Below are 19313 nucleotides of genomic sequence, written 5' to 3' on the forward strand. Positions count from 1 at the left end.
TTCAACAAGAATAGTTTTTTTATTTCAAGTGAAAATTTTGACCATCTCTCACAATATCAATAAAAAAAATTTTTTATACTAAATAACAATAAAAAGTAAATACAATAGATTTCTGGAAATACTTAATACATTATAACTATGAATAAAGTTTTTCAAACTAAATCTTGCTAAGTTAGTTAGAGTAATTTTCAACGTGTTAAGTTTTTTTTGCAGAAAATTCCAAGTTTTAAACACGTCATTATTTGTTCTCAGACTTCTTTATATCACACATATCTAAAATTTTTATCTAATAATAAACAAAACCATATTTGCAGAAGAATCTTTGATGCAGATAGAGCCACAGCTTGTGAGTCTCTGCCTCTTCTTATGATTTTAAATATAAATCAACTTAATATTTCACCGTATATCATTTTTGTACAGGCATTACATCAGAAAATATAGTCACATTATTAAAATAATTGGTTTTGCAAAATAAAGCATCAGTTGACATTTCAATTAAAGTTTTTTCATATACTAACCATTTGGAGCAACCAATCGACTTAAAATCATTGATTTATGGTTCCACTTCACACTTTATCATAAGCGTATCATCCATGCTGATGTAACCGGGATAAGCCATGGTCTGAGGTATTAAACAAGCGAATCTCTTAGATTGTGAAATCGGCTTTGAAAACAATTCGGAATTACTTGTGGGCGGATGAATAAAAAAAGACTTGTGATCTCTTTTTTGGCTTTGGTCAAGAAGGGTGAGGGTAACTTTTTTGGAAAAAGGCCATTCCAATATGTTATCGTATTCTCCTTTCATTATATGAAAGAACAAAGTAATATGTGTGCCTTTATGTTCGCCCAAGCCATTTAAATAAATTTGTAAAAAATGTTTATAACCAAATGGAGCAGAATAAAATGGGTTGCTACATATATCTTTCTCTTTCAATGATTTTTTAGCCTTTGCAACTCTGTTGCCAAAGTCATCCAAAGACCATATAAAAAATTTTTTTACAGCTCGAATTTCTAAGCCGCAAATACTATTTTTAATTTCACCGACTTCGTTATCGAGACAACAAATAAAGTCTTGTGCAGAAGTAATGTAACTCTTTAGTTGCGCATTCCCTTTCTCTAGATCAGCAACTTTCTTCTCCAAGATATCAATTTGTTTCTCTTGAAAACCTTTTTTTTTTTCAAGAAGCATAATCTTGTCGATAGCCAAGGATAGGTGATTACTTAATGAAGAAATATTATGAATATCTCGTTGAGTTTGTATACCCTATAAGAAAAAAAAAAAAAAAAAAAACGATCTGCAACAAACCAAGTTTAGCAACAAACACTTAAAAGAGCAAATTAAAACTGCATTTTATGTGAAAATTTCTTTCACGTTTTTTTTTTTTTTTTTTTTTTTTTTTTTGAGACTTTTTCTATGACGTATGTATGTAATGAGAAGCAGTAGTGATCGACCGGAATTCGGTTCGGATCCGGTTTCCGGCCAGAACCGAAATTCCGGTTCCTGTTACGGTTATATTTAAGATTTCGGTTCCGGCCGGATTTCCGGGTCAAAATGCTACTGAAAATATATATTATAAAGCTTTATTTAGCATAATACCGTTATTATCATTTTGATAAAAATGATTAAAAAATTTTTTAAATTAGTAGTTAAGCTTGAGAATTAATGTAAATAAAATTTGGCTTTGTTTGAAAACTAATTAATTTTCTTGTTTAAATTAGTTTTAAAATAATATTCATATCTTGTAATGTTTTTATCGCTATTATTTGAGCTGAACTTACACCATTCTATTCTTACCAGCTCATTTTGTTAAACATATTGTCATGATCCAAATGGATAATTTTGAACCTCCTAAAGATAAATTGGCTCCTTTAGCTCAAAGTCTAACGACAATGAAAAAAAATTCCATTTTTTTCGCACATTGTAAAAATTATTGCGCAATTTCGAACAGGGGAAAATGATTAATGTGCATTTGACAATCCAAAAAATCATTTAAGTGTTAAAGGGTTTTTTTGGATTGTCCAATTGCTTCTCTATGCTTTGGGTTTCGGAAAAACTTAAAAAAAATGTAAAATTTTAGTTATTTTTACTACATTAATTTTTGTTTAAATTAGAACAAACTTTTTAAAAATATATTTTCTATTTTCGGTTCCGGTTTCTGTTACTGTTCCGGTTTGGATTTTCTTTCGGTTCCGGTTACGGTTAGAAATATTTAGAATCTATTACGTGTTTGGTTCCAGTTCCGGCAAAATCTCTGTTCCGGTCGATCACTAAGAAGCAGAGAAATAACCAGGGCCGTTGAAACGAGTTTTAAAGTGGAGCGATGCACCTACAGTGGCAAGTGCACATCTCTATTTTAAAGTGTCAAGATAGTTAAATTTTTTCTTGCTAAGCTATAAAATCCCTCCAAAAAAGAATTGTTAAAAATTTTTAGAATGGTTAAAGATTTTGTGAAGCACTGTAAAGCTACAGTGAAAGATTATGTACTATCTTCTAAGATAACCCCAAGAATCGCATGAATATCTTTAAAATCTACTTTCAAGTTAAAAACCATTAGAATATTTTGACGCTCTCTCCAATTTTAGCAATCGGCTTCAGTCTCTCGACTATAGTAATGGGTTGCTTAAGAGACACAAAGTAAAAATTTTAATGTTTACCCATCCGAACCATCAAAATTAAAATTTTATGATACTGCTCCTGTAAAGTCAACCCTGCTAAGTCCTGATAGTACATGTCTATATCCAAAGGTCCCAAAATATACAGTAGCGTTTTAAAACTAACGTTGAAATATCATCTCAACACCAGAGAAGAATCTCATCTCAATCTCATCAAAAATTTTTTCCAGAAAAGAACAAAAAAAAAAAAAAAAAGAAAGCGCTTTAACGACGCCGGTAGATAAAACCAACTCTTTTTAACGACGCCGGTAGATAAACCAACTCTTTTTAACGACGCCGGTAGATAAAAAAAAATTTTAACAAAATCCTTAATCTTAAACAGATTAAATATATTACGTAGGTATGCAATTTTATAGACTGCATTGAAAAAAATTCGTTTACATTTAACATACCTTAAAAAGGCACCCGAGTTTTGAAAACTCGCAAGGTTGAACCGTAATCGGACAATCGTTTTCAACATGGTGAGTCATCTGCAATAGAAAAAGATTAAGATTCGCACCTCACAACTGATTTTAAAAGAAAAATAATTTAAAAATTCGAGTAACTACCTTATTTCGTTGTATGTTTGTTATTCCACATTTGTTGACGCACTCCAGGGGTTGGTTCGGACATTCGTTCAAATGGACCTGAACATTAGAGAATTGCGCATGTGTAAATTTTCAACAAATTGAAAGATTTTTTCTTTTTTGTAGAATTTATTAACCTAATTTTTAGCCTAAAATTTACCAGCAAATACTCAAATTGAAATTTCTCTTCACAGCATTGACATGTAATGGAGCGGAAATTACATTGAAACTCCAAATGCTTTACAAGATCTTTACGCATTACAAAAGTCTGACATTGTTTGTTTGGACACAACACATCTGCAAAGGCGCATCCTTTAAGATGGCTCTAAAAACAAACAAAATAACCTAACGTTTCATGAAACCTTCAATTTGCAACCTGCAAGTCTTAACGTGATTACATGCATCGATCACAATTTATTTGACCTGTTTCAAGTTTTACAAAATCAATAGAAACTTCTTTCACAGATTTTACACTTACATCCAGTAAGCTTAGTTCGCCAATCCAGTCACATTTGCGTTCAAAATGGCGGCACTTTACTTCCAAGCACAATATTGCTCTGTTTGCAGCCTTATCCAGAAATACCTAAATACAGATAAAAAAATATTTTGATTTTGCATATATATACACACACATTATGCATAATCTTTGTGCTACAAGAATTTACTTGAAATATATTCTTTATACAAAGGTGAGTAGAACCTTTTTTTGTAATAAATAATGTAACTGTTACAGAAATATTGTCATCTAAATTGACCCACTTTCATCTAAATTGACAATTGTTATCTAAATATTTAAAATGTGAAAAAAAAAAATTTTTATGTTTTGATAATAAAAAAAAAGGGTTGAAGAGTAAGACTGAGTGTTTAAACATGAGTAGTAATTGTGGCATTACACTAAGAAGGTTATACAACGCAAAAATTGCTTCAAAAACAAATGTTTCTTAAAGAGCAATCATGGAAGCGTTGCAAAGAAAGGGCTATAGTGGGTTTAATAATAATCATCATTGATCCTCACAGGTCCCGAAATTCGAGAGCAACTCAAGTCCATTCGTGAAACACCAGTCTCTGTTTTAATGGTGCAGCAAAGCCTGCGTAATTATGGTTTAAAAGGATGCGAAAGATTTTGTTCACGGATGAATCAAAGTTTGGAATTTTTGAAGGATGATGTCAACAATATGTTCGACGTTTAGTCGAATGCATGATTAATCAATGTGTTAGTCCAACAGTCAAAAATGGTAGAGGGTTGGTCATGTTCTGGCGATGCTTTACTGGCAACAAAGTTGTTAATCTTGTGCAAATTGAAAGCAATATGGACGAAAAAGAAGTGTACCACAAATTCCTCCAATAACACGCTTTTCCATGTGGGAAACGGCTTGTGGATCGCTGATTTTTGTATCAGCAGGACAACGATCCCAAGCACAGTTCCATATTATTTCGGAATTACATTTTCGCTAAAGTAAAGCAAAGAGAACTTCATTATAAGGAATGGCCTCTTCAATCTCCTGATTGTAACCCGATAAAGCTGCTGTGGGGGAGTTGGAGATAAAAGAAAGAAAGAAAAGAAAAAGAAAGAAAGAAAGAAAAGAAGAAAGAAAGAAATAGTTTAGGCCATGTCGCCAGTGTCAAATTGCGAAAGAAAAAATTTGTTTTTATGCCTGCATTTGCAAACTATTTCGTTCTTTTTATTCAATAAGTTTAATAAGTTTCGTCATGATATTTTAAGTTTCGTCATGATATTTTAAGTTTCGTCATGATGTTTTTCGTCATGATATTTTTTATTCAATAAGTTTCGTCATGACGTTCCTTGTTGAAACCCTTTATAATCATGTACTTCTCATGCAGGTACGGCATGCAACTTTTTGTGGCCGGATTGTACGGTTCGCAGTGCATAATAATTTTCCACTTAACAATAGGTGTAAAATTTTCTTATATTTTCCATATTTCTTTAGATTTGAATTTTAAATTTTAGAATTCCGTTCGTACTTGTACTTTTCAATGTTAAAAGATTTTAGGTCGTTTGCATACTTTAATTTGAATGGTGTTTCGCTGATGCCGTAATATGTTTTTTCTTTTATTTCTGGGTTGCTGGAGGTGACGATGGCTTGGCAAACTATGTTTCTTGTATGGCAGTTCTGATGTAAAGGATACTTTGTAATATCTATTTTTTCCTCTAATGTTGTTTTTTTTTTTTTGCAGTTTTTGTTTTGGCTGTGTGAATTTATAATGTTTTTTTCTGCTTAGCATGCAGCTGTAAAGGTGAGTTTCCACTCATCCGTTTTTTGCTACGGGAAAGGGAAAGGGGTGGGAAAGTTAATCACTTGAGCATGCGCAGTGATTAATTTTCAAAATTAAATTACAAACTGCGCACGCTCACGTGATTAATTTTCCCGTCCCTTTCCCTTTCCCTTTCCCGTAGAAAAAAACGGATGAGTGGAAACTCACCCTAAAATTTAAGTACCATACATAGCTGTTGTTTCTTCGTTATATATATATATATATATATATATATATATATATATATATATATATATATATATATATATATATATATATATTCGTATTATTTGATGTTTTCTTATATATAATAATAAAAAATTATCAATTAATACGAATTCTTTTAATACAATTTTGGGAAAATAAGTATTGAGCTTTTAAAGAGATAAAAGGCTCTTGAAATTGTTTTTACTTTAAAAATTATTGAGAAAGCTCAATATTTACTGAAAATTCGTAAAATTAACTATTTTTCTAGTTGTAGTAACCACAATAATTATAGTGATCATGAAAAGCTCACCTGTTCTTTGTTGATTTTTTGTCTGTCAAGAGGACAAAATATGATTCCTTCTTTTCTAAAAAAATAATCTAAGCAAATTGGTAGTTAAATTTTCAATTAACACTGTTTATTTTGCTAAAATATTTGCGAGAAAATGTTTTGAAAATGAATTTTGAAGATGAAGATTTGAAGATGTAAGATTTGATGATTTGAAGACGGAGAAAATTAAAAAAAACTTTTTTATCTGCGCTGACTTCGAAACACTTTGATCAATTTAGGATCATAAAATATTGCTTGTTAAACGGGATTAAATTTTTAAAAGTAGAAAATACTTTTTTGTCATAGTTCATTTGAAATTTAATTTTTCAAAAAAGTTTCTTTTTTAATTTGGAAAGATCACTTTAACAGTTTATAACTTTGCACATAAAAAGCTTTAAGTTTCTGAAGGTCTCTTAAGCATCTGAGATATTTGTGGTTTGGCTTCTATTGGTTGGGGGATTAAGATAGAGACAATAGAGAATGGAGAATGTGTATGACTAAGACAAGTGTTATTTAAAAAAACTGTTAAATAGCACGTAATTAAAAAAAAAAACAAAAAAAAAAACTAAAGAAATATTAACTTATAATTTTAATCGTAAACAGCAAAAAAGACGAAGAAAAAGAGAAAACTTAAAAATATTACAAAAAAAAGAAAAAAAGGGCTTTGTCTGAAAAATCCAGCAAGGGGTTATCTCCAAAATCAAAATGCCGAAAATCTCTCTCTCTCATTTTTTTACTGTTTCTAGTTTTTTTACGCAACCATTTAAGGCTTTTATAGTTTGAGCTATAAAACCAATTTTACCTTTCTAACTTATGGAAGCATGACTCGCAAAACCGATGACCGCATTCTTCAGTTTGGACAGGTTGACGTAAAGCCAAGCAGCAGACTGGACATTTAAAATCATTTGGAAGAGCGTGAACAAACGCTTCATCAAATCCACCAAACTGGCTTTCAGCCTTTGGACTTTTTTCAACTAATTGGTCAATTAATGTGCATGTCTCCTCATTTTCATTACACGAACCAGCTGAATGCTCTTCAAAGTATGAAAATATTGAAGGTGAAATATCAATTTTATCAAAAAAAGACATCGTCATTTCTATAAACTGTTCGCAAATTTATTTTAAAAAAGATGTTAAAAACAAGAAGAGATTAATAAGCGTCTTATGTGCTTTGTTTCAATAAAATCTAATAGTTGTGAATGGAATGGAATCTCTATTGTTAAATAAAAATAAAGCGAGTTGTTTTAAGGACCATATAAAAAATGCTGAACAAACACTTTTATGCTAAAGTTGAGAATAAAAAGTATTGTGTATAAAGCACACTGTTTTCTTTATTACTAGATTCAGTCATGTCTTACCCAACAGTGTGCAAGTCAAAGTTCTTAGAGGAATATTAAAAAAAAAAAATGAAATTACGAGTATTAGTATAAAAATGTAATTGATAGCAATAACTACAAAATCCAGAGCCAGCAAACTAGTACCACCTACAAAAGTCTAATTAGAAGAAGATGACGATGTAGCTTGTTGAAGGCGGAGATGAAAGTTATTGGTGTGTCAAAAATTATTCTGATTAAACCTGCCATTTTCTCCATTTCTTTTGTTAAAAAGTAATATATTAATTTTTTTTTTAAGATTTTTTATCTTACGGATTCTTTGGACGAAAATTTGTCAAAGAATGGATGCATGGGCTTGTTTACTAAGGCATCTCATACTTTTCAAAAATCACCTTTTTTTACCATAAACACTAGGCCCCAAGTAATTTTTTTGCTCGAAGGTATATAAATGTAGGATCTGTCAAAAAAAAAACTCATATTATAAAGTCTTCATTTGCAAAAATGGACTTTACTGCTTCATTTTCTAGACAAAAAAATTAGCATTTGGCGAAAATAAAGTTGTTGCGACCGCAATATAAAAACCCATTACACTTCTTGATAAAATCAAACTTTTTAACAAACGCAAAACATAGTTTTACAAATAGTACTTAAAATTATTTTAATAAGAGGTTCGACTTATCTTTATATTTATATATTCTTCGTGTTTCGATCTTTTTGTAATTATTTATTTTAACCCACAAATATATTGCCAAAGTAAAAGAGATATTTGACAATGAGTATGAAACAGTATGAAAACACTAATGGTTTAAAAACAATAAAAAAGGAAGCATGTTTAACTTAATTGGTAATATAGAATTTTTTAAAATAAATATATATTAGCATTATCTGAATATTATAGATAATGCTTTAATAATATTATATTACTTTAATAATACTATTATTAATGATTTCTTATAAAAAATTTATCATTAATAGTATTAATAATATTGATAAATAATATAATGATAATATTTTATTTCCAGAGAAAAGGAAGAGCTTTTATCTTCTAAATCAATATTTTTTAAAAAGTATTTCACTAGTTAATTTTATATGGTGGTAAAGTTATATTTAAGTTCATTGTTTATGATAGCTGTACTTCAAATACAAATCATAATAGAGATGTTATCTATTGTTTAGAGGTTAAATTTTAAAAAAAGTTAGGATAGATAATATGTTCACTTAACACAAATAAACTTTGCCTTCAACATCTAATAGAAGATAGTAAGACAACCTCAGAGATCCCTAAAAAAGTTACTTTCCAAGGTGACTGAAATGGAAAGAAATTACAACTTCCAGCCAATATCTGTAAGTCCTAGTTTAATTGAACTTCATAAAGAAATAGTAAATGAGTTATCTTCAGATTAGAAATATGTCTATAAACAATACCAGATATTAATTTTAGGAACTCTTGCTGCAAGTTTGACAAACCAAAAATCCAGGCACTATGGTCTATTCAAGGTGATTCAACAAAGGTTCTTCCTTATTTTCATTGTGAGTATGCAAACATGGATAAGAGTGAGATGAACTAAAAAATCATGAATTAATAGGTTTATTGTATCAGTTTACTTCCCTATGTGGTTGCAAATCAAAGTGAAGCATAGCTGGGTAGAGAGAACACAACACACCCTGAACCAATTCGCCCATATAAAACTTCAAGATGAAAATGTACTATCTTCAGCATGGTATTGTCATTCTAAAAGCTTATTACAAAGTTTACTTTGCAGCCAAAAAGAGTGAAAGGAAATTTGATGTTAACAAAATTTTTGAAACTAGAAAACATCAGAAAATGGGAGTCCTCACTCTCCCAGAGCATACAAGATTCCTAACTTAAACTTGCATGCAACCACATTGACTGACCTAATAAGATGAAAAGAAGCCTTTAAACCTGTCAAATGAATAATAGTGTAGAAAATTTCTGATTGTCCTATGCTATTTCCATATTTCTCTGTTCACACGAAGAGGACAGTTAAGAAGTAAAATTAATTTTCATTATGCTTAATAATATGTTAAAATTGATAAAAGTTTAAGAAATATTTATCGTCATGAAAGTAGTTTTTAAATGATAAGCTTTTTTTAGTTAACTGCTGCTTTTGAAACCATCTTTCGTTTTGAGAGAAAAGATGGTTTTATCTGAGCAAGAGCAGAAAATAAAGCAATAAACCCTCTTTTTAATAGCAAGAAGGACATCTCTCCATTTCAGCATTTACTTTAGTCATTTTTAGTGCCTATAACAGAATGTATTATAGAGATATTTAGATATTAAGATATATTATTAGAGAGAAAATAATTTAATTTTTGTCTTTTAATTTTTATAAGCTTGATATCGTATTGTAGAATAAGCATTTATGAAACCTGGCACCTATACAGAGAATATGAAGGGGGGCTTATACACCACTCCAATTTTTCCAAAAAAATCTTTATTTATTGACATCCAATATGGTAAAAAAAAAAAAGCTTTTATACTATCTGTATGGGATAGTCTTACATATGGTAAACTTTGCTCCCCCCCTCCCCATTTGAGTTAATATTTGAAAATTAAGGTCTATTTTTGCAAATGTTGCTTTTACTTTGATAAATTTATATATGCCACCCCTTAATGTGTGTACCTAAAGGCAAAAAAATCCTTGGGACCGACTTTGTTAATGAAAGTTGAAAAGTACGGGATGCCCTATTGTTTACTCCTTATCGACAGCAGGACAACTGTGCCAACTCTTTTACCCCAACTTTAGTTAGATCGTAATCGCATGTAAAAGATTTGATACTTTGAAAAATGATTCTTAGTGCTTCTTATCTTGCTTCCATTGATACCCTGAAAATTTTCAAAACTATATACCAATGTAGTATGATTCCGTAATCCGGCGGTTGCTCTCATTTCTTTGGTATCAAGAACTCGCTCAGATATTTAATTACAAGACGTTTGACAAGAAATAGAAACCCATGTTTTTTGGCTAAAAATATGCTGTGGTTTTGCTTTATGAATTTTAATGTACGATTTGTGTCCAATATACTCACGTTTCTTCATATTTGCTTTATCGGAATTGGTTATGATTTTTACTAGGAGACCTAAATGTAAATGTTCTTAGCGTAATTGATGAAAAGACGCTCAAAGTTTTATGAAAAGAATCCATTCTGGTTATGAAGCGAATTTTGTCAGAAAAGTCTGACACTCTACATTAGGGATGGCAATTTCGGGATCGCGTACAAATTGTTGATCCCGTAATCCCTGGATTTTTTACAAAATATTCCCGGGATTTCGGTAACGTAATATAAAAAAAAAAAGGTAAAAATAAATAGGGATTAAGCTATTAACTTATTTGTACTTTATAAAGTCTCTAGTAAGTATAGTCTTTGTTAAAATATTTGTTTCATTGGTGTTTTTTTCTTTGCAATGTTTTAATTCCTTTAATGACGAACTTTCGGCTTCATTTTTAATTCCAAATCGTCGCATGAGAGTTAGAGATTTCTATCTGCGTTTTTTTTTATTATCATTAGAATTTATTAATAAAAGTTTTAACTAACAATTAATAAAAGAAAAAAATTAAAAATCATATAAATAATATTATCAGTTTATTTATGAAAAATAAATAACAAAAAAGACGTAAGGTTTTAATTATAAAAAAAGACACGAATAAAACATTTAAACTTAGAACGATTGAAAGTTAAATTCTCACAACAACAACAAATATTCGATAGAACTCTATAATTTTTATGCGACGAAACTTATGCGTGATTCTCAAAAATTCTTCAACTACGGTTTAAATTAATGAGGTTTTCAAAATACAGAAGGTTTGTTAAATAAATAAAATTTTTTGCAGCCATTCAAAGTGGTTATCGTTTTCACAGTAAAAAATTCAGTTAAAGTTATAAATCTGATAAAGAAACGTATGAAATAGTTTAAGAATTTTAGAACTTTAAAAAAATAAGAACTTAAGCAAATATCATGACGAATTACGCTTCAGACGTTAGCTTGAACTACAAAGCCCAAACAGTACAAATCTTATATGGAGACATTTCTTAAGAGGAACAGACGAAACAACCGTGTGCAAAGTTAGTACATGCAAAAAAATTTTGAAAATTGCTGATGGTTCAACAAAAGGTCTACATTCCCATTTACTGTCTAAACATAAACTTAAAGTAACATCGCATAGTGGCGTAGCTAGGGTTTCTGGCGCCCAGGGCAATGGTGAAAATTGGCGCCACCCTGAACCAGACATGAGAACTAAAAAAAAAATACTTAATGATTAATTTCTTATTTTAATTCGCATGTCTGGTTCAGGGGCGGGCGCCTTATGCTTGAAAGGTTTGACAAGTTAAAATATTGTATTAAAAAGGCATTTCTAGATTTAAAATTGGATTCCAATTTTGATGATTCAATTGAAAAAAAATGAAAAATGAACCATATATCAGATTTAGTAGTATTTTTGACTCCCGTTAAAGCAACTGAAGTAGAGACGCAACTGTGGAAGCAATTGTCGACGAGACGCAACTTTAATTACAGCTTACATTGCATTGGAGTTTATGTTGACCAAAATAAAACAATAACAATCCGAAATTGGAAAGCAATTGTATACCGCTTTGAGTCACCGAATTAAAGAAAGGAAAACATCATTAATTAGCATAGTTTATTATTTTCATAATCCCCAGGTTACTTTATCGAAAATCCCAGATGTCAAATAAAAAAATTATAATAAACCTAATAAAGCGTCTAAACTCGGCAGATATAATTACATCAGCAGATGTGAATAGTGATGGTGATGATCAACTGAACGAGGCTTTGTCAAGCAAGAAGTGTGATAATAAGTTCTTAATAAAACTATTAGTGAAGAATTAAATGAAGTTATGGGAAAGGGATTGGCAGCAACACAGAAGTTATACTTTTTACCTATAAGGTAAAAAGTATAACTTCTAAAATTCAAAAAGAAATCCGTTGTTTGAAAGTGGTGCCACAAGAGATAATCTTCAAAAAAACATATGATTATATATTATCTATATGGCCAATAATTGTGGAGTCCGAACGAGCATTCTCAGCGGCTGGGTTTTTATACTCAAAAAAATCGAACGCGATTAAACGACGAAATGATGGACGCTTTCAGTTTTTTTAGGTGGTACTTGCAAAAATAATTATAATTCATGTATACTCATATATATTCATATTATTTTTAACTATTATTTTTATTTATACTGTGTTATCTTTTTAATGTATTTTTTTGTAATTAAAGTTATTTAGGTTCAATAGTAAATGAATTTTTTTAGTTAACTAAAATAGCTCATTTACTATTGAACCTAAGTAATTTTAATTTACTAATGAAAAGTAATTTTAGTTATAAAACGAATAAAATGAATAATTTTTCAGTGTGTGATGAAAATATGTTTATCATATTTCAGTGTACTTTAAAATTTGTTCTTCACATTCTTCTTCACCATTGTTTCTGTTTTCTGTTTAATCCCGGAATTTCCCGGGGATAAATTTCTCAATCCCGAAATCCCGGGTTTGAGAATGTCCGGGATTTTGCTTTCCCTACTCTACAAGAAGACTATGGGTTTCAAAAAAGATTCAAACAAATCCAAAATAATTAACGTAGTTAAGTTACTCAGTGCACCTTAGAGGTATAATTAGAGATACAATTAGAAGTACAATTAGAGGTACAATTAACAAATCAATTATTGTTTCCGTTTTGTCCATCATTCTAATCTTAGGAACTTTATGATACTGTTTTAAGAGGAAAATTTACCCCAATTGGGGATATTCAAAATAACTATGACTTCCGGATTTAGGCAGGAGATGAAGTACTGAAGAATTACTTAAAGCTTCTTTAGTTAATGCCTGATTTTAAAGGCTTATGTATCAGTTGGTTTTATCAAAGTTGCTGATAAATCCACAGACTTGAAACAAGCATATGTTCTTTGAAATTTGATTTGGGAATTAAGAGCAAGAGATGCAGGACATGAAATGGTTTCAATCCGTAGCCATCGTGAAATGATGACCAGATATCAAGGCAAAACGACACTACTTCAGCTTCTAAATAAGACCAACTTCTCTTTGGAAGAAAGGCAAATTTTTTTTGTGTGTGTGTTAGATGTAGTAAGCTTCTGTAGTATTTTTTACTAGTAAGCTTCTGTAGTATTTTTCACTAGTAACTTTGTAATTCAGAACAAAGAGAGTATGATACTTTGAAAAAAGAGAGTGTGGAACTTTAAAAACCCTGCATCATTGTCAACTAATTAGAAATAATATATGGGCAGTCTGGGCACAGTAAATTAAGGGGCAAAGTTAATCAAGAGCATTTTTAAAAAAATTAGTAGTGCTTTGCTCTTGCTGATTTCATCATTTTATATAAACCATCTTTATCTCTACATCTTTGCTACTTTAGTTTTAAGTATTATTCCTTACAATATAGAAATTTTGAACTTTCACTAGTTTTGTTATGTAGTTCACAGCATTTAAATTTTACATTTTCAAAATTAAACATTAAGATTTTTGATGGTAAAATTATCTTATTTACTATACACAAGGAATCTGTGTACAATGAAATATTACTTTTAGTCTTCTAGTCAGAATAAAATTTTTAATTGAATTCACAACTTGACACACTGTTTACTTTTTTTTGTCACTTTTTAAATCTTTGTAACAAACTATTGTCAAAAAAAATTTTTGCTTGGTTTGTATTTCAACGCATTAAAACGTCATTAACTTTTTCACCTGAATTTAAATACAAGCTCTTTGTATTTTAATAAGCTACTGATAATTCACTGCACCCCTGGATGTGATTTATTGTTCCCCAGTTCTAGAGAACAGTGTCCGGGATACAGTAAATCACATCTGTACTGTAAGGTTGGGCTCAGTTTTTTATTTCAGTCAAACTTTGTGTAATTGTGTTCGAAAAACCCAACCTCCACAGCCCTAAAGCTAGACTATGAGTACGATAGAAGAGCCAAACCAGACATACAACTGGTTAGAATTTAAGCTGTAACGTTTTTCTTCTTGAATATTTGATGAACTAGGTATGTATAATGTCAATTGTTTCAAAAAAAAAAATCACAACAGAACTCATATATCAAATAGAATAATTCATTAGATTTAATTTTCAATACTTTGTGCATAATTCAAATTCAAAATACAGGACAGCCTAATAGATATTACATTAATTAGCAATATTACTTAAAAAAAAAGCTCAAATATAAAATAATTTTAAAAATAATATATATTCACTACTTTATAAATCTTCAGTTTAAATCTAATTTAAAGTTTTTCATCATGGAAATTAAAACAGTTTTGTGGTTGATGCTGACTTAATAGTTTAAAATTTGCTGAAGCCTTTCTGAGGAAAAATGGTAAGTAAATTCTATTATATTCAGTTTGGGCAAACACCACAAGGCATTTCCCATACTATTTAAAAACCTCATTGAGTTGTTGTGTTACACGAATAAAAGTTGTTCTTTTTGATAATTCTTTCAATTTGGCTGCACCAACATATGTACAAGCTGACCTTACACCACCCAAGATGTCTAGAATTGTATGCTTTACCTTTCCTCGATAAGGGATTTCAACAGATTTACCTTCCGAAGCTCTGTATTCTGCAACTTCTCCAGTATGTTTCTTCATGGCTGTTTCAGAACTCATGCCATAAAATATTTTCATTTGACGGCCATCTCTCTCAATTAATTCCCCACTGCATTCATCATGGCCAGCTAGCATTCCACCTAACATAACAAAATCTGCACCTGCTCCAAAGGCTTTTGCAATATCTCCAGGACAAGTACACCCACCATCAGATACGATATGCCCATTTAAACCATGTGCTGCATCAGCACACTCCAAGACTGCACTGAGCTGAGGATAACCTACTCCTGTTTTTTTACGTGTTGTACAAACAGAACCTGGCCCAATTCCTACTTTAATTATATCAGCTCCTTCTAGCAATAGCTGCTCTATCATTTCACCTGTTACAACATTACCTGCCATTATTATATGTTCTGGAAAGAAACTTCTCACTCTTTTAACAAATTCCACAAAAAATTCTGAATAACCATTGGCAACATCTAAACATAAAGCATTAATTTGGGGAATAGCAATTAAAACTTCAGACATTTTTTTTTCATCTGCTTCTGTCATTCCACTAGTGTATATTACGTATGGTAAAACATCAGGATGTTCCTTTGCAAATGCTAACCATTCTTGGATTGTATAATGCTTATGTATGCAGGTGAGTAGTTGGTACTTTGATAAAACCAGAGCCATTTCAAAAGTACCAATAGTATCCATGTTAGCAGCAATTATGGGAACAACATTATCTGGAAATTTTCTTTTTGAATGACGAAATATGTGCTGCCTGGTTATATCAACATCAGCTCTTGATTTAATTGTACTTCGTTTTGGTCTAATCAACACATCTTTAAAATCTAATTTTAAATCGTTTTCTATATGAGGCATTTCTAATCAAAAGAAAATGTGTCTATTATTCTAAATGAAGTCGTTATGCATGCATAAATATATACATGCATATATACATAAATACAAACAAACATACATACATACATACATACATACATACATACATACATACATACATACATACATACATACATACATACATAAAATAATTTAATCATAATTTCTAATACGTACAAACACAAATATATTTTTTATGCTTACTAATTAAACCTTTTAAAATAAACCAAAAAAGTTTGGCGCTACTGCACTTTCGCACCCCCCTTTTTTTTTTGCAGATTATGATAGAGAATTTTATGCTGATTCAGAAAAATATAAAAACATGGACCTGAAAATCAACGGAAATTGCTCTAATTCGAAGTCAAAGTTGTAAAAATTCCACTAAAAATCCCTAATATTCGCCATTTTTTAAAAATCTTTTTTAAAGTTTTAACGAAAATTAATTACCGTTACATTGCGCAATAAGCAGACCTGGTTTCGATTAGCCTTAACATTATTGTTTTAAAGTATTTTAACGAAAGTGTCATAACGAAATGAAATTAATAAATAGCAGAATCTTAATATGTTAAAGGTAACTTTTCTTTCTTAAATTTCGTAAAGGCCGTTAAACTTAAGGAAAATTTTACGCAAGCTTTTTGAATACGGGAGTCAGTATTTTGAACCAATGATGTAAGGACCAAGATAATGAACCGTTTTTAGTGAAATGAATTTAATATGACATAATGTGCTAGAAGTCATTATGTCGGGCAGAAAGCTTATTGTCAAATAAAAGGAGATTGGCAATTTAAAGATATTTGAAGTTCACCAGATTACAAAGAAACTTCTTCAAAGTCGATATCTTCCTGATCAAAATTATCAATCGAACACAACCTTTTGCTCCGAATAAGAGAAAAAAAGGCATTTGAATAGGGTTCATACATAAAGCAGTTTGCATGATTTGATTCAACTATAGAATTTCTTAACAGAATCTTATTTAAAGATGACTTTTACTGCACTACATCAGGATTTTTACTGTAACCAATTTTGCCTAACTCATGGTTGTACCTGTGACCTTTTGGTTTAACATTTTGATTAAAAAATTAATTTTTAATCATTTCATAAGAGAGTTCAGAAAACATTTTTGCTTAAAACAGTTGCAGCATCAGAAGTCAAACAATTTTTAGATTTTAAAAGGGAAACCATGTCTTGTGAAGATTTTCTTTTCTTCTTAACTTTTGCTGTAAAGCTTTTTTTTTTTTTTATTTTTTCTTTGCAGGTGATACAGATTATGTTGATAGTGTTGAAGATTGGTTGGTTTGGTTAGCACTATCAGTAGTGCTTTCTGGTTGATAATTACGTGTTAAATTACTTTCTTTGCTGGATTAATTTATGTTATATTATTATTATTATTATTTTTTTTTGGACAAAGAATCAAATGTTGGTAGTGGATTCACTGCTGTTCGTATTGATGGGATTTTCCTTTTTGTCTTTTGCAGAAAAAACCAAAATTGATAGCACAGCATTCCATTTTAAAATAGGCTTATGATCATCAACACTTGTACCATTTTTATCTGGGATGCAGTAATTGTTGTCTGATTTTAAAAAATGGTCGCTACCAGTGTTATTTTCGTAAACGAAAACGAAATAAAAACAAAGGTATTTTTAAAAAACGGAAATGAAACAAGAACTTAAAGTTAATGTAAAAAAAAACTAAATAAAAACGAAAAAAAAAAAATTTTTTTATTAGGAGCGATAAGTAGAGATTATCTTCATACTATTTGGGATACCGTATGTAATACATCTTTAGTATTAACTTTTTTATAAGAATGAGTGGTGCTCCTAATTATAGTGGAAGGAAAATAGATAGCGGTACTCATGATTTTTATACTTATTTGCCACAGAAATGTAAAAGTATGTGTATTGTGGACAATAAAAAACGGAAAGTTGGTGGAAAAAATGCAACAATTTTAATTACTTACCTTAGAAACAATCATCCAGAATTTTATAAAAAGTTTTAAGTGACGATGAAAGAGAAATAACAGCTTGGCAAAGAAAAAAAGAACTAAATGATTGAGTTCGCGGAAGTGCAAAAGTACATACATTACGGGAGCTTATTGACAAGAGAAGCAGTAAATTGTCTACAGATTCTGTAGACTATAGTGACTGAGTTCGTGCAGTTCGTGCATGGATTATGTTATCAGGTTGTCCAATGCAGTGAGTGAATATTCGTGGATTTAAAAATATGCCTGTGACAAGATAATGCCTTTGTTCCATGTGAGGAGCATTAATGCTATTGGATTGTGTTTAAAGCTGTAAAAATATAAAGGAATAGTTATTAACAAACACAAAGTAACAAGGCAACAAGTAAATGTACAATACAATTATGCAAGTACTGTACTACGCAAATTATCCTATTGAGAAAATTTAAAGTAAATCTTGAAATATACTATACCAGTGGGGTAAGCTAATTTGTTTAATTTTTTTTCCTGTTTGATTTACGGTCAGCCACACTGAGCAAGCAGTTTAATAAGAAGTTTGAAGATTGCAAGGCGCTAATAAAAGAAACATTTAAGAAAAGTAACATTATGTATAAACTGCTGGTCAAAAAAGGGATTAAGCTCTTCTTACTTGCGTATATCAGTAAGCTTATATGATCCGTCTAATGACTCAACATGTCATGCAACTCTGTCATAGAAGTGCCTCATCCCCGAACAGGACAAGCCATTTCCCAACTTGTTACAAAGTGCTTTAATGACTTGAATTTGTTGGATAAATACTTGTATCAGGGTCTAAATGACCAAAGCTGTGCACATTATGCAAGAAAAAACAATACGTCAAGATGAAGCTTTGCAGAGTGAAGAGTTAATAAGACAAGGTGGAGAACAAAGTGAAGAGAAAGCTATACGAAGACCCACAGCAAGAACAAGCTCTGATATTTATAATGAAAACAGCTTAAATAAATATGGTGATGAAAGAGTAATAGAGAATGAAAATAGCTCTAGTGAAGATGAAGGTAAGAACAGGAAGGGAATGCAGAATATTTTTTGTCATATGCTAAAATGCCTTATGAACCTTTGCCATATTTTGCACACAGTATTCAATTATCAATTAAGCCAGAGTACAAGAACCATTATTCCACTATTTTAAGTAATGAAAAAGACAATATGTAACATAAGAATAAATTATAGTTTGTTACAGAGCACCAATTAATACATGACAACTCTGCACTTTCCCAACTCAATGATAACTCTGCACTTTCGTCTTCCGAAAAGTACTCCGGGATACGTTTACAAGCACGATGATACAAATAATACACACTGTACCAATTGCCTACATATACAATTCCCATCATAATAAAAGACTGGCATAAAAAAAGAAAAAAAAGAAAAAGAAATTACTGAATTTTATAGCCCACTTCAGACGGATAAAAAATTAATTTCAGCTGTTTTTACTCTACAGTGAAG

The 19313-nt window shown here is 30.5% G+C and overlaps 2 protein-coding genes across 2 annotated transcripts; both read right to left on the reverse strand.

Annotated features, from left to right (window-relative positions):
• LOC145189838 (TNF receptor-associated factor 3-like) lies at positions 1 to 7243 on the reverse strand. Its single transcript, XM_090090753.1, has 7 exons — positions 6851 to 7243; positions 6031 to 6085; positions 3718 to 3822; positions 3400 to 3564; positions 3222 to 3299; positions 3066 to 3143; positions 1 to 1264 (listed from the first exon to the last, which is right to left on the reverse strand). The coding sequence occupies exons 1-7, from the start codon at positions 7141 to 7143 to the stop codon at positions 554 to 556; spliced, it is 1485 nt and encodes a 494-aa protein (XP_089946879.1). The 5' UTR covers positions 7144 to 7243; the 3' UTR covers positions 1 to 553.
• A 7255-nt stretch (positions 7244 to 14498) lies between these two features.
• On the reverse strand, positions 14499 to 15918 carry LOC145190195 (GMP reductase 2-like). Its single transcript, XM_080066986.2, has one exon. The coding sequence runs from the start codon at positions 15850 to 15852 to the stop codon at positions 14809 to 14811; it is 1044 nt and encodes a 347-aa protein (XP_079923112.2). The 5' UTR covers positions 15853 to 15918; the 3' UTR covers positions 14499 to 14808.
• Between the last annotated feature and the right edge of the window lie 3395 nt (positions 15919 to 19313).

The sequence above is a fragment of the Hydra viridissima genome, unplaced genomic scaffold (genome assembly GCF_058129835.1).
Source record: "Hydra viridissima isolate aposymbiotic clone 2 unplaced genomic scaffold, HvirCarnegie_v1 scaffold_6, whole genome shotgun sequence".
In the NCBI taxonomy this organism is placed as follows: Eukaryota; Metazoa; Cnidaria; class Hydrozoa; order Anthoathecata; family Hydridae; genus Hydra; species Hydra viridissima.

What these genes read in the sequence shown, in the direction of transcription:
- LOC145189838 (XM_090090753.1), bottom strand. Translation starts at nt 7,143, where the DNA reads ATGACGATGTCTTTTTTTGATAAAATTGATATTTCACCTTCAATATTT. An exon ending in TGCTTCCATAAGTTAGAAAG is followed by an intron (nt 6,086 to 6,850) that starts GTAAAATTGGTT and finishes TTATTTTTTTAG; the next exon opens with AAAAGAAGGAATCATATTTT. An exon ending in CAAACATACAACGAAATAAG is followed by an intron (nt 3,144 to 3,221) that starts GTAGTTACTCGA and finishes TTTCTATTGCAG; the next exon opens with ATGACTCACCATGTTGAAAA.
- LOC145190195 (XM_080066986.2), bottom strand. Translation starts at nt 15,852, where the DNA reads ATGCCTCATATAGAAAACGATTTAAAATTAGATTTTAAAGATGTGTTG.